Raw genomic sequence first — 25,806 nt, forward strand, 5'->3', positions numbered from 1 at the left:
GGACCCCGAATGTCGGCACTTAGCGTCTGACCTAACCCCTAGTCTCTTTAACTGGTAGTTATAGAGTTATTTAAGTATAAGGACGGACCATATTATATTTTGCCCTTAAGGTAGTCATGGTTACTGAAATATGTTATATAGTCGTCTTTAGACGAAACATTTTCACGGGGTGTAGTAGTAGTATTGTTCGAAGTCTCCAATGTCTACTTCACTCTTTGCTTAAAAGACTACCAAGTCAATAGCCTGCCAGGAAGATTGTGTGGGTGTCTTTTATTAGACTGAAGGAACCAATTGTGTCTTTATAAGATTCCCAAACGGGCTTCTTTGGCCTCGCTGGTAGCTGGGCCAAGTTCAATGACCAAGGACTCATTACTCAAGTAAGGATCTGAGATTTCCTCGGCTTATATCAGGGTACCACGGGGGTCAAGAAATAAAAGACACCAGAACATAACGAGAGTTACCTAACTGCTCATAATTATTATACATAAATTTCTATGAAATATAATAAAAGAAGTAAAGATATATTATAATACAGGTATTACTTTAGAGCCTTTTTTATTCTTTTTATTACTCTCTTTAGGGGAGAATTGGTGTCTCATTTCTTCCTCCACCCGCGTGCCAATTGCGCCTCAATTCAAGTCCCAAGTGAGCTTCTTTAGCCTCGCTGGTAGCTGGGCCAAGTTCAGCGGCCAAGGACTCATTAAGTAAAGATCTGAGATCACCTTGGCTTGTATTAGGATACATAAGACAAGGCATCCTTGCTCTCTCAAAATGCGGGCCCTAATGTTAGCTCCGATCTGCTAGCTTCATCATGGATCATCATGACCAGTCGAGGCCAACCATGTGGCGTCCAACAACGGACTTGGCTTGCTCAGCCCCCTTCGCCGTCCTCAAAAGGGCTCTTTAAAGACCCCAACCATCACGACTGAAACCTAACTCGACAGTTACAATGAGTGATACACAAACCGCAGAGACGCAAGCAGCGGAGGATGACGCCTTCGTGACAGAAGCACTCCGCAGATTCGAGCAGCAATGGCTTCCAGCGCAGATGCAAGACAACAATGCCCCAGCGCTCGCCAACGCCTGGAGGGACTGCGACAATATGCTGTCAAGATTCGCCCGCGGTGATCCCATTACCTCTGACTATTCGGACTTTAGACTTGGTATCTGGACACAGCAAGATCGTTTGAAGGACTGGGGAGGACGACTTGGTTTCCCACGCATGCTTGATCCGAACGATCATGGCCCTCTCGACCCCCGCCTCACGGTTCCTAGACTCACCCAGGGCGCATTTGACTTTCTCGACGACATTGTCAAGTCCGTCGCACCGCTTATGCCCCTTTCTAGAAGGCATATGAGGCCGGACCTAGGGTGTTATCTCGGGCCTCCATCGATGAACTTGAGAATCAGCAGTGCGACGAGGTGGCATAGAAAGGATAAGAAGACTTTCGTGTCTCTCAGTCGGGGCATCCGCGAATGCATCAACTTGCTGTTTGTCTTGTTGGCTGATGCAGATGCCTATATCTTGCTCAACCCTGTTCCTTGGACTGCGGAAGGGCCTTCCAAGATCGAGGGAGTAGCGGAGACAAGCCATGATGGATTCGCGAACAAGCCGATAACCTCTAGTATAGAAGAACCGAGTGAGGTAGACAAACCTTGCGGCGAGAAGTCTAAGGCGAATCCAAGCAGCCAGAAACCGCAGTTTCGCAACTTGACCACCGAGGACGACCACGAGCCTGATGTTGTCAAGCAACGCAACTCGACGACAAAGACCACCTCAGAGGCATGCTACAAATCATCATAGTCAAGAAAGAACATTACGTCAATGCCACTCTGGGCTGGGAAGGCGTCAACAGTGAGCATGCCCAGGAGGAGCAACAGAAGATGGAGTACGTCAAACCCATTCATCCATCTTGGTGTGAGTGACCCATTGCGGCAAACCTGCGTCCACGCTGACAGAGGCAGCCTTGATGTACGCCACAACAGAGATGAATAATGACATTGGAAACATGCAAAGCAGCTATAGTGAACAAGACAGCGAGGTACATTGATCTCGAGCCCCCTCGTTGCTATTTCACCACGTCGACTCACTCAGCTATGACAGGCCAGTTGCAAGTTCGAGGGGAAATGGCCCGGAACACGAACTGTCCAAGGATTTGCAGCAGATTTGAGCAATTGGGAGCGCAATGGTCAGCCTACGAGTAAAGGAGACGGTACTCGCAATACTACTGGCGTCGTTCCCAACCACAGCTTCGGTCAGCTTGTCGAATGGCTGGACGAACTACAACAGCGTAAAGTATTGCTGGAGAATAGAACAGAACAATCGACACTCGAGCACATGCAAAAACTTCTCGGCCCGGCCGATACCCAACGTATTAAGGCTCCTGCGTACGACATGGACCATCAGATTCAGGATCTGCTCGTCACCTTGAATCGCGTCGATATCTTTCCAGAGTATGATGAAGTCGTCTCTCCCGCGAAGATGTGACTATCTGGCGACTCAATGAGATTAGAGATGTTATTTCAAATGATCGTCGCATACGAACTAAAGCTACGCCTCGAGCAAACTACAACCACCTTTCCCAACATGAGCAACCAAGTCATGGCAGCGATGGAGATGGCTTGTCGATGGATCAAGGGCGTACGCATCAAGAACGTCTCAGGGCCCGAGTATGAGCCATACTACGACTTTGAAGAACTAGTTCATGATGAGCAGATTGAAGGGTTGGTTCGATTCGCAGAGCTCATGGAGTGGCCTGGTCTAGACGAGATGCAAGAATTCCTGGAACCTCGGGGGGCCGCCGTTCTTCCATCTGCAATGGGCACACACAAGCTATTGGACTGGGCATTTGGGACTGTCTTGCCGGGCTCAGGGCACGTCTGCGCCATCATGCCCGCTCTCGTACTCGCTACTCCAAGTCTGCTGCGGATGGGCGAGCCGGCACATCCCTCTGCTGGACTTGTGTTGGATGGACGATCATACTGGCGCTCCAAGCACGCCCTAGGCCGTGTCTTTGGAGGGATGAAGGGTGTCAAGGCGGCCAACGGTTGGGTTGGACCTTGTCCTCCAGTTCTGCCCAACGATGGCCAAGTTGTCAGGCCTGGCTGGTGGCGGATTCAGGAGAAACATGTGCCTTTTGACCAAATCCCCAGGGAACCAGCAGAGATGTCGCATCTTCAGGGCTTAGACGAGCCAGTCAAGTGGGTGGGAGCAATTCCTCCTCGAAACTCGCCAACAAAGACCAAGTTCATGGGTCTGCAGTTCCTAAGAGCAAAGACAGTTTACCCCAGAGGCGCGGCTGACGAGCCAAGAAGAGCTATCTTGACATTTCATATCAACAAATGTCCAATAGCCTCACTCTTTGAGTTGAAATACAACCCAGCCTTTGTCGCCGCCCCTCGGTGCATCGATGGCCCGCACCTCGTCGACCTGCGCGATATGCTTAGGCTCGATCACGTCGTAGATGTTGCCGCCATTGCAGACCCCTTCAAGTCTGTGCCCGGTGGTGAGAGGGTGTTGGTCATTGACGCTACCGGGGAGGGAGACTGCGAGCTACTGGCGAGGGCATGGTGCTCGATGGAGGGCAGGCATGCTGTAATCGCTAGAGCTGACGAAGGGACTTGCTTTACCTGCGCTGTGAGGGCTGCCATTGATCAGGGCCTGAGGCACGGATGTCTGATATGGGTGTGAACCTAAACGGCTGTGCAGTCGTTGACAATCTATTATCATGGAGTATCGATGGTCCAAAGGAATTCCTGTATAATGAATCTCTACCTAAAGCGCAATATTTTGGCACAAGAGGAATGTTGCTCTCCCTCAGTAAGCAGGATAATCCGCTTGAGGATCATGTAGATGGAAGCGGCCGATGCTAGTGGGGTTGGCCGCTTGGGAAGAAGTTGGTTCTGTCGTAGATTTTGTGGAATATAGAAAGAATTTTACAGTAGATTAATGTTTACCAGACGGGAAAAATAATATGTGGATTAGCATAAAAAGGAGAAGGTAGAAACCCTGGAGTGTTGGGGTAGTGGTTGAGATGTTGACCTTCTCAACTCTTGGCTTCGGAATGATCATACCCTCTTTAAGTACAACTTTGGATATTTCCGTATAGAAGAACACGAACTCTCTCGCTATCATGGTTCTCTCGGAGATTCCAGACTCTTTCGCTATCTTCCTCAAGGCATACTAGAAAAGGCCCGTTCCCCGCTGAGCCTCACCCTCATCTTCGTAACACGCGTGTGTTTCAACGCAAAAGCCTTTCTTGATGTTCCTAACTACTACTGTTTTATTTTTTTTTCTTGAGCTAAGCTGAAATATTTCTAGATTTGTAAGGCAAGAGCTCGTGAACGGTAACGCCGTTTTGTGGCAGTGTTCCATCGGAAGTTTGCGCTCACCCTGTACCAACAGGTAGAGCATCTCGGAGCTTTGTTGATGGGGTGTATAGACAACGTATTCCTGACTCTCTCGCCTCACGGCAAAAACAAAAGTATATCGGGTCTGAGGAACAAGAGGGTCCTGGACGCCGACTGAGCCGTGGCCTTCAGCGTGCTAACGCGCGTATTGCGCAAGACAAGGACTCGTAAGAGCACAAAAGAGGCTCGACTATGTTCTATCAAGATATTTAGAAGAGCAGTATACTTGATTAAATTTGCTAAAATCAGAGATTCTAGATGTACGCCATCGTAAAGTGTAGTGTTCATTGATAGTCAAACACCCTGCTATTCCCTAGGGACACAGTTTAAATCATAATAATCAACGAAAAGTATCTATCCTAACACCTGTATTATCCAGTTTTTGATGTTAGCCAATTAAGCTCAAGAGTAGGTACAAGCTCTGCGCTTCGTTAAGCGGCAGAGAGAAGTCGTTTCTTAAATACATCTCCATCAGTCACTGCTTTACGTGTAAAGGTCATCCTCCTTGTCCTTGTCCTTCAGATGACGCCACTTCTTCAAAGCCGGTTGAAGACTCCTCCATCTCCCCATCACGGCCTGTCGCTCATGGTCTGACGCGGCTTTGAAGTCGTCCTCGCCCTGCTGGATGCGCGACGCAACAATGTAGTCAGGCACGCCGCTTGAGAACATGCTCCGGACGTGAGCGTGAACGCCTTGCATCGGGTAAGCCGCGATACCAAAGATGCCTGGAACGAAATAGTTAGCCAGAAGAAGAACAGAGGAGAGGAGAGGAATCTTGCCAGCTGCAGGCTTGAAGATCAGGCCGCCCATGCCCTTTCCAAAGCCCTTGACGAGCCCAATGGGCCCATCTTTGACGGCGCCCTTCCACGGCTGCACCGCCAGACCCGCGACGCCATCATAAAAACCCAAAGCTAGCTCTTTGCCCGCTACCTTGAGGCCACTGGAGAAGCTGTCAATCTTGTCCGACTGACGGATCAGCTCGTCGTGGTAGAGGCGTGGCGCGTACTTGAGCCCCTTGGCCAGTCCGAGGCTGAAGTTCATGGGGGACTTGACGGCTGCCCCGACGATGCCGCCAACACCCTCGCCCACCTGTAAGGCTGCTCTCTTGGCGACTTCGGCAGCATGACTACTGCTTGATTCCTGCTGCTCGATCTGATTGTTGTCACCCGATGGCACTTGGAGTTGCTGCGAGGCGTGCATCTGAGAGGAACCAGGGGCGTTGGGGGGTTCCTGGGCATTTGAAGATGGCCCAGGGGATGGTGATTTCCCTCTCTTATTGCTCGCTCGGATTCCCTTGATCACGTTATGAGGAACGGTGGCGATTCCGGCGGCGATGCTGCTCATGTCTCCTATGAGGGCAGCTGTAGTAGCCGAGAAGGGATCCCATGGCTGTTCCTCAGTGCTGTATTCAATTGACCTGTATCTGTTTTCATGTTAGTCAGAGGTAACTTGCTAAGGAGAGCACATGTTACAATAGGTGCAGGGAGGTTTTCACTTACAGTTTCAAGTCTGAGTACTCTAGCTCTCCAGCTCTGACAAGAACTGCTGCAGCAAAGGGACTCAGCTTGACAGTCGTTCTCCTCACCTTCCACGCGGCACATCTCCCTGGGGCGGCATCACACACAATCTTGCGACTCTGGAGCTGGCGGTGGAAGCTCCGACAGCCTTCGGCCGTTCCAGCTTCCTCTCGGATCCTGGCACCCAGCTCTTGGGCCCTGGCCTGTGTCTCCGGCAGCAGACAGTAGCGGATCGCCGCAGCGAGCTTCTCAGCTGTCAAGTCGGTGTGTGGGATCGGCTCGGGACCAGCGCCGGCTCGGCTCACCATGGCGCCCCAGAAAGGCTGGTCGCCAAAGAAGGGAACTACAGCGGTTGGACGACCGGCCTTGATGCCGGCAGAGCAGGTGCCTGCGCCGCCGTGGTGGCACACGGCTGAGACGCGACCAAACAACCAATCATGGGGTACGTTTCCGAGCATGAAGACTCCCTCAGGCACTTGATCATCCCCTCCGATGCCGCCCCAGCCTTTGGATACAAGAGCTCGGACTCCAGCTAGCCGTATTGCCTCGAAGATGGTCCTGGTGAGCTTGGCGGGGTCGTCGACGACGATGGAACCGAAGCCGATATAAACAGGCGGCGGACCGGCGCGAAGGAACGCATCCAGGTCTGCTGGCGGCGTGAAGGACGAAGCGAGGTCCAGGAAAAGAAACCCGAGATGTCGATGTTGTCACCCCAGTCTCCAGGTTTGGGGATCAGGGCTGGGGACCAGCAGTATGTGTATGGGACGCGAAGCCGCTCGAGCAAGCCGGGTGCCCACATGAGCGCGATGGGATCTAGCCCGAGCACCTTTGTCCTGAACCTGTTGACCACGTCTCCGAGTCCCTGCCAGGTCATGACCTCGACCATGGCGTACGACATGTAGTTGGATGAAGCCCCGTCGGTTGCTGAGTGCTGGATGTTGGCCAATGGGTGTGGGAAGGCGGTCGTCGGTGACCATGGCATGGTGAACATGAGGTGCAGAGGGATGCCGAGCCTCTCGACGATGTGAATGTGGGCAAAGCTGGGCGGGTTGGCGATGATGGCGTCGGCAACAAACGGCCTTTGATCGTCAGAGGTGGCCTCCAAGCCATCGCCCGCCTCGATGCATGACCTCCAGCAGCCCAACATCATCTCCTCGATACCGCGGCGCCGCTTGCTCACCTCGCCCGTCTTCACGGCGTCGGCTCCAGGCATGAGCCCTGGGTTCTTAACCATAAAGGCCATGAGCTCAGCAGGATCGCCCCCGATGCTGAAGAACTCGAGGTCGTTTTCCCGGACAAACTTGGCAAACGTCGGATGGGTGGCTATTCTGACGCGATGGCCGTACGACGACAGGGTCTTGCCCAGAGCCACAAACGGCTGCACATCGCCCCTTGATCCGACGATCTGGATCACGATGCTCATGGGCGGGGGTCCCTGGCCACAGCCAAGACCTGGTTTCGGCGGAGGAGGAGGGGGTCGAGGGCTCGTGTTGGGATGAGTATCATGTTGTTGGCGCAGTGTCGGCGCGATCATGTCGGCGATATAGCTCGTCCTCTTGTTAAGAGTCATCTTGACTCGACCGTCATCTGCAAGAATCGCCATGAGCACCAAGTCAAACGCCTTACGAGCTTGGATGAAAGATCGGAAAACACTTACTCGAGACACTGGCACCGAGTGCAGAATCCAGGTCAAACTGTTCAAGAGCGCCGGGATCTTGTGGGTAATAGCTGTAGGGAGGAGGGCCGTGGCTCTCGTGCCTTTGTTGCACCCTGAGCTCGTGATTTCTGGGATCCTGGGTAGCTCTTGTGGGTGAATTATCGGGAGGCGGCTAGCCATATTCCGATGGTTTTGACATGGTGCTGATTGTTGCGACAGTGATTCAGAGATGGGAGAGGGAAGAGGCAAGTGGAGAGTGATTCAATGTTGAGAGAGTGAAAAGACGACGAGCAGAGGACAAAACAACACAAGACAAGTAATCAAGCACCCCGCCGGTATTAGGATAGGGCTCATTCTAACCGTCGAGACTAGAGAGAGCTAAGCTTTTCGGCATTATGCATGAACCTGACCGGGGATGGAAACAGACATGCACCACGTACGTAGACCTTGACTCGTGGTCGTAACAAGATAGTTGCCCCTGCACAACCCCGTCTACACGCAATCACAAGGCACATTTCGAGTGTCATTTGCAATTCAGCCTAACTGTATACGCAATCTTAGAAATCTTTCATTTCTGTCTCAATCAACTCAGACAAAAACTGCCCCTGATTACGCAAGTTTCCTCCGAGTCATGGTGCCGAGTTCCTGCAGACAACGCCCCCCTGCTTTTCAACGCCGGGGCCAGCCCTGATAGGGCTGTCCAACTAGCGGAGATCTAATACGAGTATTGGCTAATGGGGCGAGCTAGGATCTGTTAAGTGTATTTAAACTACCCGCCCCTCGACAGATATAGGCGCCCGTCCATCTACGTAATACGAGTATTCGGTTTCCTCTCGCTGCAATGCTTCGACGCCGGCATAAGAAATCACGCAACGGGTGCCAAGAAGGTAAAAGGAGGCACATTAAGGTCGGTGAGCATAGATTGACTAACTCAAGTTGTCGATTGAGATTGGGAACATACTGTATTGACGTGCTAATAGTGCGATGAGACGCGCCCGGCATGTTCCAACTGCATCATGTCTGAACGGCATTGAAGGTTCGGACCAGAGGCTGTGACGTCGAGATCTCGCCCGTCAGAGCCGCTGCCGACAATCTCATAGGAGCTCGCCCAGTCTCGACATACGTCAGAGGCAGGGGGCCCAGTGCTGGCCTCTGGCGTCTTCACCTTGAACATGCCGCTGGGGCTCGGATCACCCGTTAACCTGGACCACACGGAGTTCCATCGTGCGCTATTCTCTGTCATCCTTTGTGCCTGACGTAGATGAAGCCCTTGACCAGACAGGCACACAGCTAGCCCTCCGAGCTGGTCTCGGTCTCCCTTGCCTGCAACTTGAGAACCTCGTCATCTCAGCCTGCCGCCTCGCATCCCAGGTCTCGGCAAATTCACCTCTCTATCTCCCGCACGCGGCCCACCTGCAGGCCAAAGCTGTCGAGAGCTTCAACTCGACGCGCATGCGCATAGACAGCTCCAACTCGTGGCCCTCCTGCTCTTCACCCCAACCCTGGGCCGCCATCTCCTAACCGACACCTTGGCGCGACGTCTGCCCCGGTTTCTTGACCGCTGGGTACAACATGTCGTTGTTCATCGTGGCCTGCGAGCCGTTGCTTCTGAGGCGTGGCCGGCCCTCATCGAGTCTGAGCTGGAGCCTATCCTTTTCTGGGGAGGCGGGCTGTATGCCCAGAGGCCCCAGGGAACTGAGATGGATGGGCTCATTAGGTTCATAGTGGACTTATCAGAGTCGCCCTCATCCGGGCTTGACCACACCTCTACTACGGCTTGTCTTGATGCCATCCACTACCTACATCTCGGCCTGGATAGCATCTCCCGCTCGCCGCCTGACAAACGCCAGTACCGCATGGTCTTCAATTGGAGTGTCCTATGTCCAGCTAGTTTTACTGCGCTCCTTCATCGCCAGCGCTAGCCAACAACAGCTGCAACCCAATCTTTGAGAACGGTACAAGCGTAGCCGGAGATCCCTTGGCTGCTGAGCGTGGATACAGTCTCGGCGTGTATCCCCCGTATGTCGTCAATACCACCGAAGCCGCCCATGTCCAGGCAGCTCTCAAGTTCGTCAACAAGCGGAACCTTAGGGTCAGCATGAGGAACACCGGCCACAGCAGTAAGACGGCCTTGTATAGGAGTCTCTCGTGCGTAGACAAACCATCCTGCCTTACATGAACATGGCTAATATCGATTCCTTCAGAATCTGGGCGCATTACATGAAGCAAGGAGAGTTCCATGAAGACTTCTAGTCTACTTGTCAGATATCCCCGCCCAAAACTCCATTCACCGTCGGCGCTAGTCTACAAGACGAAGAGATTTTCCACGCAGCTGCTGAGTATGGTATGGCAGTAGCCGGAGGAACAAACAGCGTCAATAGATATCTTGCCTCCTCTATCTTGCAGTAGATTAGAGCTCATGGCTTTGCTGACACTCGAAAAGGACGTTGGACTTGTTGGCTGGGCCATAGGAGGTGGCCACGGCTATCTGACGAGCGAGTTCGGCATGGGAGCCGATAGCATCAACCCGGCGGTAGTGGTTGCTGCCGATGGCGAAGTACTGACAGCCAGCGAGTGCCAGAACTCCGATCTCCTCTGGGCCATCCGCGGCGGCGGCGGCGGCACCTTTGGAGTCATCGCTGAGCTGACTGTCAAGGCTCATTAGATGCTACAAGTGACTACGCTGCTGCTCAACGTCGAGAAGAAGACCAACTGCACGCCGTTTTGGTGGGATCTAATGGCTGAGCTGCATGCACCTCCCCCGGACCTGAAGCGCCACGGTCTCCAGGGCTACTAAACTATTGGGGGCGTGCCATCCTCCCCAGCCGTCACCTTTTACGGCGTCTTGTTTCTCTACAACAAACCCAACGTTACCATGGAGGTCACCACAGAGCCCCTACTCGAGCTGCTTCATGGTGCCAATGAAAAGGCCAAAACCACGTTGCAGGTTGCGTGGGCACCGTCCTGGATCAGCGTCTTTGACACTCTGCCCTCTGAGGGCTCTGCTGGTGGTGGTGGTGCCGCCTCTGCGTCCAGACTCCTCTCCGAGTCAGCCCTGACTGAGGACATTGAGAAGCTCGCGCGGGTTCTAGAGCTCATTGGTCCCAGTGACGAGGCTTCCAAGGTATGTTCTCGACACCGAAGAATTGACGTTTCTAACGCCTACAGGCCGGCGTATCCAACCCAAGCATCGCAGGAAGCGTGTCCGCCGGCTCAGTGGAAGTCGATAACGCCCTGAACCCTGCCTGGCGAGATACTGTGGTCCACCTCATCGCCAAGGAATCGTGGAAGGACGCTCTTTCATACACCCAGGCCAACGCAGCCTAGACGGCATGACAAACGTCAAGGGAGCCGCTCTGTGCGGCCTAGCTCCTAGCTCTAGAACATACTTTAACGAGGTAGGAAAAATGGCAGAGCTTAACGATACCGCGTTTTGCTGACTGTCCTTACTCTCGAGGCTGATGCTCTTGAACCTGACTGGCAACGAGCGTTCTGGGGCCCCAACTATGAGAGGTTGCTCGATATCAAGCAAAAGTACGACCCGATGGTGTCTTTTGGTGCAAGAAGTGCGTCGGAAGTGAAGCATGGGTTGAGCAGCTTGATGGGGAACTCTGCCGTGTTGCGGACGGCTTGCTGGCCGTGCAGTACTGAGGGGACACACGGTATCCTGCCTCCTGATTCTCCAGGGATAGGAGACTAACTGGATTTCTTTCGTGATGTGGCTCTCTCAGGGGCCGCTATATAAGTGCTTAGAGAGTTATTGTTGCAGATAATAGGTAGATACAAGTACTAAAAAGGAATGAGCATGTTGGCTTCCCAGCCATGTATATGTTTGATCAATCCAACTCCTACATCTAAAGAAAGAGGTCATTACACTGTGGAAGCCCCCGTGGTGTCCCCGTGAGTCCTTCATGAGGAGGCCGGCATCTACAACCTAGCACATACGACCACACCCACTGGAAAATTCGGGATCCCGTCCGCTCTCCCATAGACAAGCCAGTGAGGGGCGGATTAGTAGTTGGGTCGGTGACGACCAGCGAATCCCCGCTGTTGTATGTTTTTTTGCGTCTTGTTTCACTTTTTGCCAGTCTGCTCAGTGTTGTTGCAAATCAGTGCAACCATAATGCGTAGACTTGGGCTTGCAGTTTCACGCCGCCCAAACAGATACACCTGTGCCAGTTGGTTTACATAAAGTATAGACAACTGAATGCCTGTGCTCTGCTTTGACGGGAAATTCCCCGTAAGTGTTGTGGGGAAGGTTGACTTGGCTTTCTGACGGCGCGTTCATCTGTCACCTTCAGCCGTAGAGCCCTCAACCAGCATAGGTCACCAGGCCATGATAGCATCCTCGCCCTGCTTTTGCTCTCTGCACGAACTCTGTGTGCTGTCGCTCAACATTTAACATTGGATCGCTTCCGGGACACTTCCGTTTCGAACCTCCCTGCACGCCGGACACTTCCCCGGACAGCCAACCCACTTCAAGGTCACAGCCTTCAATCAGATCGACGAATCGCTAGGAACTTCCGTTACTGCTTGCACGCCCTCTTCTTATTGTTACTGGGCGCCGTAGGGCGATTGTCGCTTTCCTTGGGTGCCATAGGAGCTCCAGAGCCGACCGGCTTCACCGAGCCGGATGGTCGAAGCGTCACGAATGCCGGGCACCCTGCGCTCTCTGAATACCTAGGTAGGTACTTGCGGCTCAACCTAGCATAGCGAGGGCAAGAATTGCCGCAGGCCGTCTGGCAAGGATGAATGCTATGATGCTGGGATGCTGGGACGGCAAATCAGCGACGCCCAGGCGCAGCCGTCTCACCTCGTGGCCGTGGCGGCCGGAAGACGCAAGGGCGCGCTTGTCTTCATTGTGCAACAGAAACTTGCTGCGATTACATGCGCCGGGAATGCAACGAGTCTTCCCCGGCGTCAATCTGGGGCTTCCGTTTGGTGTGGAAGCCGAGGAAGTAGGCAAGTTGTCAGCGGATGACTTGGAGCGTGTTCCGGTGCTTCACATTGGAGACGGGGAACCAAATACTTGCAGGTTCGGATGACGTGGAGTGGAGCGGAGTGGATGCTGCACTGGGCTGCCGGTCCGGGCTGCCGCTAAGGCGCCTACATAGTCTGCTGCAAAGAAGGTGTATGGAAGGTCGCTGACCGCGTCGTCGAAGCTTTTCGGTGTGGCACTTCCATTCATGGTCTTTCGGTTTAATTGGATTGCCAGAAGTTATTCGATAATTGAAGCTACCTAACGTGACGCAACGTGTCGCTCACTAATGCACATGCTTCAAATATGACGGCAAACAAGGGGAAAATAGAAAAGAGGTAAGGACAGAAATACGTCTCAGCGACGCTAAATACCAAGGATCGAAAAAGGCAACACAGAAAATTGTAAAAAACTCAGTCATGACCTCCATGCCATGGACTAAGAAGCGACATCGACAGGATCCAACTGGGCGGGGCGGACCGTGCCTTGCTGGTGATCAGAAAACTGGGCTCCGATCCCGACCAAGAGGGTCTTGTGCGGAGGTGCAGATTTGTTGCCGTGTGGGAGGACGCAGCACAGAGGGTAGTCAACGCTGATCTGGCACCGCGCACCAGGGACGTGGGAGGGGTCTTGGAGCGTTTCAGTGACAGGTCTGCCGCTCTCGCTGCACGTGTCATTGAGGTACCGAAGCATTTGGTGCGATCTACCCATTTCCTGTTGTGGATGTGGAGCCTCCACGGGGGCGATCTTGGCGTACTGCCGAGAGCTAATCCGCGTTAGGGGGGGGTTCACTCAATTGAAGTGGGAGGGTGGAGCAGTTGGCTTACACGCTGTGCGATTGCCCCAGGCCGTTGGACTCGACCGAGCCGTGGTCAGCCTTGAATGAAGTGGTAGACATTGTCGTTGGAAAGGTGTGAAGCAGAGGGTGTTTCTATGTAGAAGGGCAGCTTTTAGGGAGCTTAGGGAGGTAATAACGACGGTAGATTCGGGCAGAGAGGGATACACGGGCAAAGGATAAGCTGCAGTGCAGGTACCGGCCAGTACCTCCAGAGGGTAGGTAGGTATTCAAGTGCAGAGAAAAGAGGGCAGCGAAAGGCACGAGGACGAGCAGAGGTATGCTTAGTGAAGGGCGTACTGATCTCGTTTCGAATTGAAGTCGATGTCATAAGCAGAATCTAAGGAGAGCGAAGCTGGGCTTATAACATATTTTTTTTTACCTCACAAGACTCTCGCCATTATCGCAACTGAAGCAGCCCGCGTCGGGGGGATAGTCACCGTGGCACAAATGTGCATGTGTGTCAAGTTGGAAAATTGGGGTATTTGAGAAGATGATTGGCTTCCTCGCAGAAAAAAAAAAGCCCGGCCAACCACGTCGACTCTTTTTACAGGCTGCCAGGTTTCTCAACGCCCTACGTGATTGGGGCCCCATGGGGACACAATTAATTCTTAGCTTCTGTAAAAGCAGGTCGGAGTACGAGTGTGCCACATTCCCGTACAGCCCAGTATACCGCCATTTGGACCGCGAGGTTGGCCAATTATCGGCGCGATGTTATCTTGATTTATCCGAGTTCCTGCACCCGTTGGGATTGGCGAAGAAGCAGTCACTGATCTCGGGCAAAACAGCTCTCTAAGCTACCCATTCAGTGTTGAGAGAAGAGTCGGAGGGCAAAAGAAAAGAAGAAGAAGCAGCTAGACAGATAGGTGCGCTATTCCACCTTCGAGATTCGTGTATTAAAAAAAGACGTAGGACTCGAGGATGGAGCTTTCATCCCTTCTCGGCCGGTCTCTCGGCCGAGAACTGGGCACCAATGCCAGCCAGATCCTTGGCCGAGATCGCGTCCTTTGGCATAGTGAAGCTAGGGGCCGGACGCAGCGAAACCGCTTCTCGGGTGGGCTGTGCTATATGGAGGGGGTCTTGCAGCCGGGAGTTGACGGGCTCTGCAGGGTCGCAAAGATGGAGTGACGGCCTTGGTACTGCTCTGTCTTGGCTTAGGCGTTGGTAAAGATCGTCTTGTTGGCTGCGATTGATCCTTGTTTCGCATTAGTGTTAGGCCCAAGGTCTCGTCCTCTGCCAAGAACACGACGTACTCTCTGTGATTTCCATTGGTAGATTGGCTTGAGCCATGAACTGCATCGACAGAAGACTTGGTCATGATGTGTTCGTTGAGGGCCGTAGTGGGGAGATGGGGGCAGCCAGTCTCTCAAAGGAACTTGAAGAAAACCCTGGAAATTGGCCAGGGAGGAATCATGTAATATAATAGAGATAAAGAGGAGAGAGTACCGAGTGGAGGTGAATTATTTGCTTGGGGAAGGCGAGATTGCTTGCCATCGAGGGGAATCCGATCTCCTATTTATAATGCTTCTGGTAAGAGTCAGGATGCATGGGTCTCTTCAACACGAAGGTCGCCAGTGCCAGCCAATGCTGAGGGAACAGTAACTTGGAAGAGGTGCAAGTCGAGTGGGCGGGCAGATGAGCCAGTGTTCCCGCCGCGTTGCAGATCAAGGCGCCTGGGAGCTCAAGACTCAAACGAGAGCAACCCCCTTAGCGTGTAATCCATGTGGAGAAACTACTGCGGCACATGGAGCGGACTAACCCTGCTGCCACGCGAGTGACAGGCATCAAAGATCCGTTACTGGGATACGCTGGCTAGCTGGCTCGTTGAAACGGGATAGTGTGAACGACTGGGCCGCTTGACCCCTCCTCAAGAATCGCGGGGTCCATCCTGCGAGCTGTGCGAGCTGTAGGACTGGCCGATCTGTGCTCAAATTCCCTGCCCCTGATGCAGCACGTGTGCCTTTCGCGCCCGTCAACGATGGATAGAGGTGAGAGAAGAGCGGACCACTCGGACATTGCACTGTGCATAGGGACACAACAATACCTAGCTCCAAGCTGATGGTAGAACACCCCGTACTGTTACTGATAGATAAAAACTTGGTACTGCCTTGTTGTCCCACCCCCACTGCCATCTAGATGTACAATCTCACGTCTTCCGTCTCCTCGACCCCCTGCCAGCCTTTTTTCAGTTATGCTACCTCTCGGCACGTGTGATTACTCAATCCCCAACGGAACCGGAGAGAGCGATGTGACATTGGGCCGTGCACGAGGCAGAGAGGCGTCGAAACTTGACAGATAGCATTAATCCTGGATCAGGATAAGGGGTTGACTCGTATCACACGGTGCCGACGAACGGATGACGACGGACACAGGACGGGATAGACGCTTCTCTGACCACCCTGCATGAGTTCCCAGGCCGCTTCAGCTATAACACGCTCTTCTATGGATGCTCAAAGCTCAAGAGCGGTATGGACGGGCGCATGCTGCAGATTGAGGAGCACAACGCTGACGTTCGAGAAGACTCATGGAACTGTGTGATCTGCTGCACCCCTGGACCCGGCAACAAAGGTTCCATGCATACTTCCATGCCGGCTGGCAAGCTGAACTGCGAGCTTTCGTTCTCCAGGTCGAGTTGGGTTGCACAACACCGAGTGGCTGGGTCTCTCGCGCGCCCGCATACTTGCGTCTCTGGAAATGCACATTCGGTAGCGGACGCATCAGACTGTACATGGGATGGGAGAGTGTGCCTGCTGACACTGGCCGCACGGCTACGCAAGTCAGTGTCCAATTGCTTTTCCCGTAAAGTCCTTGTTTACTATGCAGGTCTTTGAGGCCTGTCGTGTTCCTAAGCCTGCAAGTAACTACCTTCCGAATATGGATGAATGGCGCCAACCAGGCTGAGCGTTGTCATGCACTCCCTCCCGCACGGGCGGGGCTCACTCTCTGCTGCAATCACTCTTCAATCTCGGCATCCAATACGTCTATTTCATCTATCCGATATGCAATTGATGTCTCTTGCTTATGAAAGTCCCGCAGAAGCGACTCAAAAGCCTGCAGTATATCCGCCTTCATATCTTCAACATCCTCCACGCCACAGCTGACGCGGATCAGCCTGGGGTCTCTTCCCTCGTCACTCATGGCACGCCACTCCATCAGGCTCTCGACACCACCAAGACTCGTCGCAATGCTGAAAGATGTACAGCCTGCTCGGAAGTCTCCGCGCGTGCTCTTCATTGTTCATCCAGATGGAAAAGACTGGCCCAAACCCTCCGGGCATCTGCTTCCGCAGCCACCCATTCTTGAGGTCTGCCTCTTGCAGGGACGCATGCTGTACCTTGTCGATCATCTTCCCGACTAGAGAGCCGGGCTTCTGGACCTCCTCGTGGAGCCAAGACACGAGCTTCTCGGCAGTTTGGGACTGCTTGATCACACGAAGGTGAAGGGTTCGCGGCGATCGGATATCGAGCCAGCCCTCGAAGCTACCCACGATTGATCCCATCACTCTGCGATCCTGATACAAGGTCTCTACCCACTCCTTTCGGTCTTGATGCACGGCCAGAACGCCACAGAGCATATCAGAATGGCCTTCAATGTGCTTGGTATCGCTATGCATGACGGTGTCGACACCATACTGGAGAGGATCCTGCAGAGACGGAGGTGCAAAGGTCGCATCAACTGAGATGTAAGCCCCAGCCTGACGGGCTTTGCTACATAATATTCCAGGTTGCGAGCTTCCCCAGTGGGATTGAGTGGCGTCTCAATGTGCAGAAGATCCACGCGCCCGAGCTGATCCAAATCCCCCAGAGTCAGCTTCTCGACCCCTGTCACTCGGTGCTGGAGTTTGATGCTTCGGTGAACGCCGTGGTAGCCCTCGCCGATAAAGATGCGCTTGGGCGGCAGGAGGGTCATGATGGCGTGGAACGAAGCGAGGCCACTCGAGTATGTCACAACACCAGCGTCTCCAAAGAGATTGTGCAAGACCGTCTCGAAGCGGGTTGAGTTGGGGGCAGTGTAACGTGAGTAGATGTGGGAGTGGGATGGTGCATTCGGCTGCTATCAGCCAGCTGAGCTCCGAAGAAACAGGATCAAGACGGTAACTCACGTCCTTATTCTGCATCGGCACGAACTGTTCAGGGTCTCGGTGGTATCGATAGTTGACTGCGACTTGCATGGGGGCGCAATGGCACGATGAGGGCTTGAGAAGTTATCGACGTGGATTGCCCTGGTGGCCATGCCCATCCTGGGCAAGGCCTTGTGAAGGGCCTGCGCCGTCAGGACAAAGTTTTTGGACGTTGCGTCTTCCTGAACTGATCCCATGATGTCTGAGTCTTGAACTGGGTTGGGCTTTGGTGTTTTGCTCCAAATCTGCTTGGATTACTCACAGGACCTCGAACAGACAGCCCCTTTATCACTTACAGACTCCGGAACTATCCCTTACACAAGCAAGAGTCAGTCATGGAAACATTACGTGTGGTCCAATCGCTAATCTTCGTGTAATCGCAAAACCCTCAATTAAACGTCGGTCCTCGACAATAGGTCGCTCCTCAAGGCGCGGCTGGACCGAGCAAGGTGACCCTACCAGCACTTTCAGGCCGTGTAGACAACACCCTTCGCGGAGTGACAGGGAGCCGCCGCCGGCCAAGACTTGGAGGTCTCAATGGCATCGAAATCCGAAATCTCTAAGCTTATCTCGATAGTGCACCCGCGGAGCGTCCTCGAATGAGAGCCCACCACCTCCACTTCCCCGGAGATGGGGGAATCCAGATCCTGGGGTATCCACGACTCAGTCGGTCCCTATCGACACTTTTCTTTCCAGATTCGACGTCCAGATATCGCTGGCGAAAGTCGGCATCACGGAGACGTCACGTATAGCCCTGGCATTACCCCAGACTACTTCGCCAGGAGGCTGCTGAGTATTTGACCCCTTGGAAAGCTCCTGTTTTGAGTTTTAGAGATCATCCCAAGTTTTATTCGTTGAATCAAACTTGTACTTGGAAGCATCAATCTTGTCTAGCATTCGCAAATTCTCTCTTTGACTTCTCCCCTGATCATGGCTTCAAGGCCAACCAGATGGAGGCGGGCGAAAAGGCCGTCGCCTACGACGCCCGAAGCAACTCATCAGATGTTGCTGCAGGCGCCATGGCCACTCGGGAAGCCGCCATTGCGAATGCACCCCTGGACATGTCGGAGCTCAAGGACATGAACAAAGGCCTGCACTCGCGCCACTTGCAGATGATGGCCCTTGCCGGAGCCATTGTAACTGGACTGTTCCTTGGCCCCGGTCGCGCCGTTGCTCAGGCCGGACCGATTAGAGCGTTTCTTGGATATACGCTCATCGGCTTCTCGGCTGCTGGCGTTGCCCTCGCTGTTGTTGAGATGGCGGTCCTTGTCCCGTTGAGCGGAGGCATCGTGAGATATGCGGAGGTCTTTGTCGACCCGGCCTTGTCGTTTGCTAATGGCTGGAACCTGGTCTACAAGGGCCTCATATTTATCCCCACCGAAATTGTTGCTGCTGCCGTCCTGATGTCATTCTGAGCCGAAGTGAACAACACTATGGTACGAGTTTTCCTCCTGAGATTTGGAAGTGTGGTTGCTAAGTAATATATGTAGTGGATAACCATCTTTGGACTTTTGATGGCCCTCACAAACTGCCTGTTTGTTCGGGTTTTTGGTGAGCTCGAGTTCGGATTCGCCCTGCTCAAAATTGCCCTGGTCTTTGTCGCCAACATCATGGCGGTTATCATTGCCGGTGGCGGTCCCAGTGGTGACGCTCCTAGATTCAGATACTGGAAAGGTTGGTTATTATCCACCGTGGTCTATGACTCCAAATGCTAATCAAAGTTTCGCTATAGACCCAGGCACATTTGTGCAATACATGGGCATCCAAGGATCACTCGGTCGATTCTTGGGGTTCTTCTTGGGATTCTACACCACCTTTACGAACGCTCTTTACGCCTTCTCAGGAATTGAAGACATCTCCTTAGCAGCCGCGGAGACTGCGAATGCTCGAAGAGTGATCCCCCAGGCTGCCAAGCGAGTCCTTTGGCGAATCCTCATCTTCTACAGCTTGACCATGTTCCTGGTTGGCCTGGTCGTTCCCTCCAACGATGATCGACTTCTCAAGTCAAAGGGCACTACTGCGTCTCTCTTTGATATTTCTGCTTCTTTGGCTGGCATCAAGGTTATCCCGCATCTCATCAACGCCATCGCCGTAACTTCAACTTAGTCCTGCGACAACTACGACATGATGAATTATATCCACTACCTCTTTAGTCTGGCGAAGAGCAGGCCCGCGCCTCGCGCCTTTACTCTTCTCAACCGATTCGAGATTCCATACGTGACCGTCATTCTTTTTACTCTGTTCATGGCTCTGGGATACTTGACCATTTCTCAAGGCGCGTCTACGGTCTTTACCTGGTTACAGGATCTCCTGTCTATCGCGATCCTGGTCAACTGGACAGTCATTCTGATAACCTATCTTCGGTTCTTCTATGGCTGCAAGATAGAAGGCATAGACCGCAACGAGCTGCCATACAAGTCTCCTTTCCGGCCTTACTTCAGCTGGGCCTGCATCAGCCTGTTCATCCTGATCCTCATCACGTCTGAATGGCAGGACTTTGTCCATGGTCACTGGACTACCAAGTCTTTTGTGTCTTCCTATTTCAACATTCCGTTCATCCTGATCTCGTACTTTGCGTTCAAATATTACAATAAGACCAAGATCATTCCTCTTGATGAGACTTCTATTCGCGCGTTCCTGGACATTGCAATCGCTGATCCATCGCCCCCTCTGAAGCCAAACAAGGGCATCCGAAAGCTCAACTTTCTCTGGTAGAGCCGTCACTTGGGATTTGTATTTGGACCTGGATATTGGATTTGGAATATGGATGTTCTTTTCGAAATCACTAGCTAGTTGCTGAAGCTGTAACTCATGGTCACTCTCTGCAAACCTTGTTTTCAACCAATTACATTCCGGTATGGTGTAGTGGCTAACATTTCGCGCTCTCATCAACTCAGTTGAGAGATCCTTAACCGCGGAGCCCAGGGTTCGATTCCCTGTACCGGAGACGTTTTCTTTTTGCCTTTAGCTTCGAAACTTGAAGAAGCTACTAACTACTATTAACAAACGACAAAGCTTTTTTTTTTTTTTTTTGTCTATCTTTCTTTTGTTGAATGTTGCGAGCTTGCTTAATCTTAAAGGAATGTGTGAATCTAGATAACATTGGATTAATGAGCTTAGAGCCAGGAAATAATGATATACCAGGGACTTAGGAGATGTTTTTTTGCCTCGTCGTTAACTAGAACGCCCCGATTTATCCCTAACATGTATATCGTGGCCAGAGACATTTTGTAAACCGGCACTTAGGGATTCATGTTTACTGAGAGACTAATAATGATAGACCTATTATGTCGAGGATGGATTGCGTAAGTTAACTCTTGGTCAGCTCCTTATTACTGCTGCTCTCCGTCCGAGCTACCTTGTAACCCTGCCATCCCGCTTCCTCTGTGTCCCTGTTCCGCGGATGCTAAGCCTTGATCTCATGGCTGAGGCTATCCACACAGAACGTGAGCCAACCATGTCACGATCCGGCAACAACCCAGAGATGGACAAAGTAGCAATGATTATCTCTAAGTGCATGGACGATGAGTATGCAACGTGCTACCATAATAGTAGTGTCGTATCAATGACCTTCGGACGCCCTAGCATGAAGGCAGACTGGCTATAGAATGCTGTCCCGCTGCCCGTGATGATAGATGAAGACTTTCTAGACGCGCAAGCGAAACCTACCCCAGTTCGCCCTTATGGTAGAACCACCGAAGTTGCCTTCTTTATTAAATCTCTCGAGCTTTACGGCATCGTCAATAGCTCTCTTCTTCAACTATACATGAGTCCCAAAGAGAGAAAAGTAAAAGAAAACGATTTCCTTACTTCTATACTCCAGTTAAATAGTCGGTTAACGCAGTGGGCTCGTTCCATACCTCAGCAACTCAGCTGCGCACACACAAGTACGGATGAAGACTTTCTCTTCCAACGGCAGTGTATCGTGCTGCGAGCGCGGCAGGTGTCCCGGTTTTCCTCGTTAGTGCTCTCAAGAGCTGACAGAATCAAAAAGATATCTTTATGCGAGAACACTGGTTCTCAGACCAATAGTTGCCGAGTTCTATCTCAAGCAGGCGAAACTAAATGATCTTCAAGAATACCTGTGGACCGAACAGAGTGTGTCACAAAAGCTCATAGAAGAGTGTTTCGTTCTCTGCTTTGAAGCTGTGCATGAGACCATCAACATATTTCAACAAAACTTGGACCTTGACACAGTGACGGGCCCAGTCCCTGCATGGTGGTTCGCTGTATTGTGTAAGAAGACCATCTCAAGATATGAGGAGCCCAGCCACTCAAATGATCTAGTCGTATATACTACAGCGACAGCTCTTCTAGTTGAGCGGTTCAGGCCTACGGACCCGAGTGCTTCAATACCTGAGCCGCGGCGTGACAATACTCCTTGAAACCAAGCCATTCAGTTATTGAGGGCATATTCGCGAGTAGAAGAGTCAGCCGAAAGTTGCGTAGCGGCCCTAGAAATTCTTTCATCCAAGATCAAGGGCCAGTCCAGATCTGAGGAAGAAGTCGACCAAGAGCTGCCACTCAGGGAAATACGAGAAGTCATGTTCCAAGATGGTATGATCGTATTAGGGGGTACATGAGACCACTCGGTTGCTCTTGATTTTGAAGGGATAGACTTTAACGTCAACGACATGCTTTAGCTCAACTACTCTGCGGCCGGTATATTGTTCTAGTATTAACCTTTGGCGAGGCAAACCCGGTGATATCCGAGAGTAAGAACCCGTTCTATATGAAAAGACATGACATAATATGATACCTCAGACAAGAGTGATGGTATGCTCAAACCGAGTCTCGTCATCGATCCACATTGGTCTGAGAGGCGTAGATCCATACGAGGGATAGGATTCATTCCACGCCAAGAGTCCAAGCCCCAGCCGGCGAAACCGAGTGAGAGTCTCATCGGCTGGTTCCAGCATCAGGAGCATTTTGGTAGGGTGCGACTTCCTGAAAAGGTAACTGCTCCATGCTTGATACTTCTCGCAGCTATAACCCAGCAAATCGAAGGCGTAATAGTCCTCTCGTGATTCATAGCTTTTGCGGTCCCAGAAAGGATGTAGTGAGAGTGGTCCCTTGCCTCCATTGATAGAGAAGTCCCTGAGTAGGCTTGAGGGATACAGAGATCCCTTGAGCGTGAGAGAGCCTGAGACCTGCAAGGAGTTCTCGTCGACCTTGGCGTCAGTTGAGACTAATGCTGCGAGCGGGATGATGCCTTGGTGCGTCTCTGGCCTGGGAGCGAAGCAAAACGACACGTCAGTTGATTGAGATATCCACGTCCATGTGGGAAGAACAACTTGCGTGTCAGATGGCTTGACCTTCCAACAGAGATTTTGAAGCAAGTTCTCTCCCATCATGATCCCTCCTAGGCACGTGCTTTTGAGCTGCTTCTCCATATATCTAGAGAATCCTAGGAAAGCTGGCAGACGTTCGGAAGGTTTGGATAGTGTCATCTTGGAGTATCTCTCGGCCTGCTTCATCCAGAAAGCGGAGAAGCCAGAAAAACCCCCTTGAAGTACCCCCTCTCTTGCCTCTTGCCACTCACTTGTCCTCGATGAACTAGTCGGGGTAGGATCTGCTTCTGTTGCGTGCCTACAAGGACATTCCCAGTGCAGCATCCCGTCCCCAAAGTGTAATATCCTGCGGCTGAAGAGATGCTCCTGGAATGCCCAGACTTGCGAGTGAATCGGGCCCTTCGTCGCAACAGACCGCTCGACCAGCCACCTTCGTGACAAGGTATAGCATCGATTGACGCCAGCCTTGAAATATCCACGGTCCTTCTTGCATCTCCGTACTTCGGTGGGCACTAAAGATAGTGACCGGGTAGATCGAGGGCAAAATAGTCTATCCGAAGTACTGTTTGCAACCAAGCTGGAGATGGTCAACTCGGCCTGTGAGAATATCTCGGGGATTCTTTGAACATGATAACTCCAGTCTCGGCTGTCATCTTGAATAATGCAGAGGGCCTCAATCCAGATGTATTCAATTCCTAAGCCTCTGGTTGCCAGTATCGCCTCTTGGAAAAAAGTTGGAAGTTTCTCGAGCGGAATCTCTTTCATATGCGTCTCAAGATTGGCTTGTGTCGTTTGAGGTGCGATGTCTGACGACTCTCTGCAGTAAGATAACGCAGTATATGGCATCGAGTCAGTCACGCCTTCGATAAGGGCGATATGATCCAGGCCATCTCCGACTCGCACTAATCTCAACGGGTATTCTTTCTCAGCGGTCTGCAAGTCCTTTGGATATTGTTGACAAACTGAATGTTGCGGTGACCACCTGCAATTGCCAAGCCAGGTTCTTGCTGTAAAGAAAGCTTGTTCCGAGCCAGTTCCGAGAAGCTCCTCGTCATGAGTAACTTTGATATTAGAGATGATGTCTTCATCTTGTTCCGAGACCCGGAACCGCTCATACAACTGTCCGCATTGAACTTCAATGTCATCAGACACACGGAGGAGGATAGCGTTACTGGTTTCCTGAGTCTCAGTTTCTATGTGGACCTCGCTGGCCCCCGATGAGGACGGTTCTCCTTTACCTGGACCCATGTGCGTTCGTGCGTGGTCCAGAGTGTCTGCCATGAGATTGCAAAGAGGGCAACCGTTGGACGCAGACGCTTTCAGTTGCTGCCAGTTCTCATGAACTTGGAAATCAAATCTTGGGCTATAGCTGTCCTTGATCGAGTAGTGGCGTAGCAGTGACTGAAACTTGGAGCAGCGATTGCAGAGGTTTCCTCGGCCTTCCCAGCTCTTTGATGCGGCCATTCTGTGAAGACAGTCGAGGAATCTTTCAATCATACTCTCGGCTGTTTGGAGAATCATTGCTGAAGGCGCTGAACTGTTACTGTGTGGGTAGTCAACCCGAGACATGATATGACAGTACACTGGATATAGCTCAGGTGGCGGGACGAGCAGTCTGCTGGTTGAAACCGCAAGGAGCTTCTTTGAAGAGTTTATCTCATCAGGCAATGACGATATTGTTGCTGGCGACGGTGATAGCTGAAGACCACGAGACATTAGAAGGGCCATTACTCGCGAGTTCCCGGCTAGTAGAGCAAGATCCAGGAGATTCCATCCATCCGAGGTAAGCCAGGAGCAGTCTGCCCCATTTTCCAGAAGTAAACGCATCATGGAAAGGTTTCCAGCCCATATGGCTCTGTGGATAGGTAGAACACCTTCAGAGCCATCGGCTCTGATCCCATTACTAAGGCGGAGCTTGTCGTGAATGGTGGGAGCATTTGCGTCAGCTCCATGGCTGAGCAAGAAGAAGATTTCATCCTGACGATCCTCCAAGAGGGCCTCATGAAGTGGTGTCAAGCCGTGGAAGTTGTATATGTCCGGGTTTGCGCCTGCTTGAAGAATCAACTCTGCCGTTTCGAAGTCCTTGTGAGCTAGAGCCTGATGGAGTGGCGTGTTCCGAAAGAACCAAAGAGGACCCGGCGGTAGAGGAGGAATGTTGATGCAGCACCCGTATGGAGGTCCCATTTTGGGCAAAGGGGGGTCCATCTCGCTCTGAGCCCAGGTAATATTCATGTTGATGCCATTCTGTAGACCTAGTCTGATTTTCTTGGCAAAGAGCTTCTTGTTGGACTGCCAAAACTCATCAGGCCCGTCCTGGTTCTCACATCCGACTGCCGCCAGTAAGCTGTGAGCTGTGGGTATCGGAGGATTTGTTGAAACGGGAGAAATTCCTGGCGCTGAAGAAGCTGCTTGAGTAGATGAAGCCGTAGCGGATGGCTTGGAGCGCTTGGAGCCCCGTAAGAGATTGAAATACTCGAACGGCACATCCCCGTGTTTCCGATGCTCCTCCTGTAGCATCCTGAAATCGGATACAAGATCATCAAGTACCATTTCCATCGCGAAAGAGGTTTGTGAAGACATTCTAAAAAGGGAATTGGTGTCGTTTGATGCCGAGGGGGTTGTATTAAGATCCAGAGAAATGAGAGGAGGGCGGCGTTCTTTTGTAACCGACAGAGGGAGTGTCCTTGTACAATACAGGTAAGCATTGCGATCCGTGGTGCCCTCCTCGTGGCGGGGTTGCAGAAAGTGGGTGGTCCGGGCACTTCCAACATTAATTCATGGAGAGACTCGACGCTCTTGAAAAGAATTGGAGGACTTGAAAAAAGACTCTTGCAATAGTGTCTGGGAAAGGTAGCCATTACTCACATTTTGATCGAACAAGTAATCAGCTTGCGCTTTCTGAACTACGCCTCATGGTACCGCCGTAAAGTATCATAAACACGCCACGTCATTGTTGGTTGTTGATTGTGATGAAACATCCGTGTTTGGGGCGGAGCGT

The 25,806-nt window shown here is 52.1% G+C and overlaps 11 protein-coding genes across 11 annotated transcripts; 6 read left to right on the forward strand and 5 right to left on the reverse strand.

Annotated features, from left to right (window-relative positions):
* Window positions 1–949: 949 nt before the first annotated feature.
* MRS44_000621 (uncharacterized protein) lies at window positions 950–2,488 on the forward strand (the record flags this gene model as incomplete). The annotated part of the gene is made up of 3 exons (XM_065624127.1): window positions 950–1,625; window positions 1,805–1,889; window positions 2,110–2,488. The coding sequence occupies 3 exons, from the start codon at window positions 950–952 to the stop codon at window positions 2,486–2,488; spliced, it is 1,140 nt and encodes a 379-aa protein (XP_065479843.1).
* A 39-nt stretch (window positions 2,489–2,527) lies between these two features.
* On the forward strand, window positions 2,528–3,691 carry MRS44_000622 (uncharacterized protein; the record flags this gene model as incomplete). Its single annotated transcript, XM_065624128.1, has 1 exon — window positions 2,528–3,691. The coding sequence occupies one exon, from the start codon at window positions 2,528–2,530 to the stop codon at window positions 3,689–3,691; it is 1,164 nt and encodes a 387-aa protein (XP_065479844.1).
* Window positions 3,692–4,893: 1,202 nt separating this feature from the next.
* Window positions 4,894–7,764, reverse strand: MRS44_000623 (uncharacterized protein; the record flags this gene model as incomplete). Its single annotated transcript, XM_065624129.1, has 3 exons — window positions 4,894–5,833; window positions 5,910–6,573; window positions 6,618–7,764. The coding sequence occupies 3 exons, from the start codon at window positions 7,762–7,764 to the stop codon at window positions 4,894–4,896; spliced, it is 2,751 nt and encodes a 916-aa protein (XP_065479845.1).
* A 992-nt stretch (window positions 7,765–8,756) lies between these two features.
* Window positions 8,757–10,249, forward strand: MRS44_000624 (uncharacterized protein; the record flags this gene model as incomplete). The annotated part of the gene is made up of 5 exons (XM_065624130.1): window positions 8,757–8,808; window positions 8,956–9,456; window positions 9,501–9,676; window positions 9,850–9,923; window positions 9,994–10,249. 5 exons carry the CDS (start codon window positions 8,757–8,759, stop codon window positions 10,247–10,249), a joined length of 1,059 nt encoding a protein of 352 aa, XP_065479846.1.
* Window positions 10,250–10,459: 210 nt separating this feature from the next.
* On the forward strand, window positions 10,460–10,911 carry MRS44_000625 (uncharacterized protein; the record flags this gene model as incomplete). The annotated part of the gene is made up of 2 exons (XM_065624131.1): window positions 10,460–10,708; window positions 10,753–10,911. The coding sequence occupies 2 exons, from the start codon at window positions 10,460–10,462 to the stop codon at window positions 10,909–10,911; spliced, it is 408 nt and encodes a 135-aa protein (XP_065479847.1).
* A 2,089-nt stretch (window positions 10,912–13,000) lies between these two features.
* On the reverse strand, window positions 13,001–13,460 carry MRS44_000626 (uncharacterized protein; the record flags this gene model as incomplete). The annotated part of the gene is made up of 2 exons (XM_065624132.1): window positions 13,001–13,328; window positions 13,390–13,460. 2 exons carry the CDS (start codon window positions 13,458–13,460, stop codon window positions 13,001–13,003), a joined length of 399 nt encoding a protein of 132 aa, XP_065479848.1.
* Window positions 13,461–14,327: 867 nt separating this feature from the next.
* Window positions 14,328–14,715, reverse strand: MRS44_000627 (uncharacterized protein; the record flags this gene model as incomplete). Its single annotated transcript, XM_065624133.1, has 2 exons — window positions 14,328–14,592; window positions 14,651–14,715. The coding sequence occupies 2 exons, from the start codon at window positions 14,713–14,715 to the stop codon at window positions 14,328–14,330; spliced, it is 330 nt and encodes a 109-aa protein (XP_065479849.1).
* Window positions 14,716–16,349: 1,634 nt separating this feature from the next.
* MRS44_000628 (uncharacterized protein) lies at window positions 16,350–17,714 on the reverse strand (the record flags this gene model as incomplete). The annotated part of the gene is made up of 4 exons (XM_065624134.1): window positions 16,350–16,584; window positions 16,664–17,040; window positions 17,097–17,356; window positions 17,525–17,714. The coding sequence occupies 4 exons, from the start codon at window positions 17,712–17,714 to the stop codon at window positions 16,350–16,352; spliced, it is 1,062 nt and encodes a 353-aa protein (XP_065479850.1).
* A 753-nt stretch (window positions 17,715–18,467) lies between these two features.
* Window positions 18,468–18,932, forward strand: MRS44_000629 (uncharacterized protein; the record flags this gene model as incomplete). The annotated part of the gene is made up of 1 exon (XM_065624135.1): window positions 18,468–18,932. The coding sequence occupies one exon, from the start codon at window positions 18,468–18,470 to the stop codon at window positions 18,930–18,932; it is 465 nt and encodes a 154-aa protein (XP_065479851.1).
* Window positions 18,933–18,950: 18 nt separating this feature from the next.
* Window positions 18,951–20,232, forward strand: MRS44_000630 (uncharacterized protein; the record flags this gene model as incomplete). Its single annotated transcript, XM_065624136.1, has 4 exons — window positions 18,951–18,953; window positions 19,008–19,191; window positions 19,250–19,622; window positions 19,671–20,232. 4 exons carry the CDS (start codon window positions 18,951–18,953, stop codon window positions 20,230–20,232), a joined length of 1,122 nt encoding a protein of 373 aa, XP_065479852.1.
* A 2,045-nt stretch (window positions 20,233–22,277) lies between these two features.
* MRS44_000631 (uncharacterized protein) lies at window positions 22,278–25,388 on the reverse strand (the record flags this gene model as incomplete). The annotated part of the gene is made up of 1 exon (XM_046267446.2): window positions 22,278–25,388. The coding sequence occupies one exon, from the start codon at window positions 25,386–25,388 to the stop codon at window positions 22,278–22,280; it is 3,111 nt and encodes a 1,036-aa protein (XP_046138530.2).
* Between the last annotated feature and the right edge of the window lie 418 nt (window positions 25,389–25,806).

Source organism: Fusarium solani (assembly GCF_023522795.1).
Source record: "Fusarium solani strain SB1 chromosome Unknown bctg00000000, whole genome shotgun sequence".
NCBI lineage: Eukaryota > Fungi > Ascomycota > Sordariomycetes > Hypocreales > Nectriaceae > Fusarium > Fusarium solani.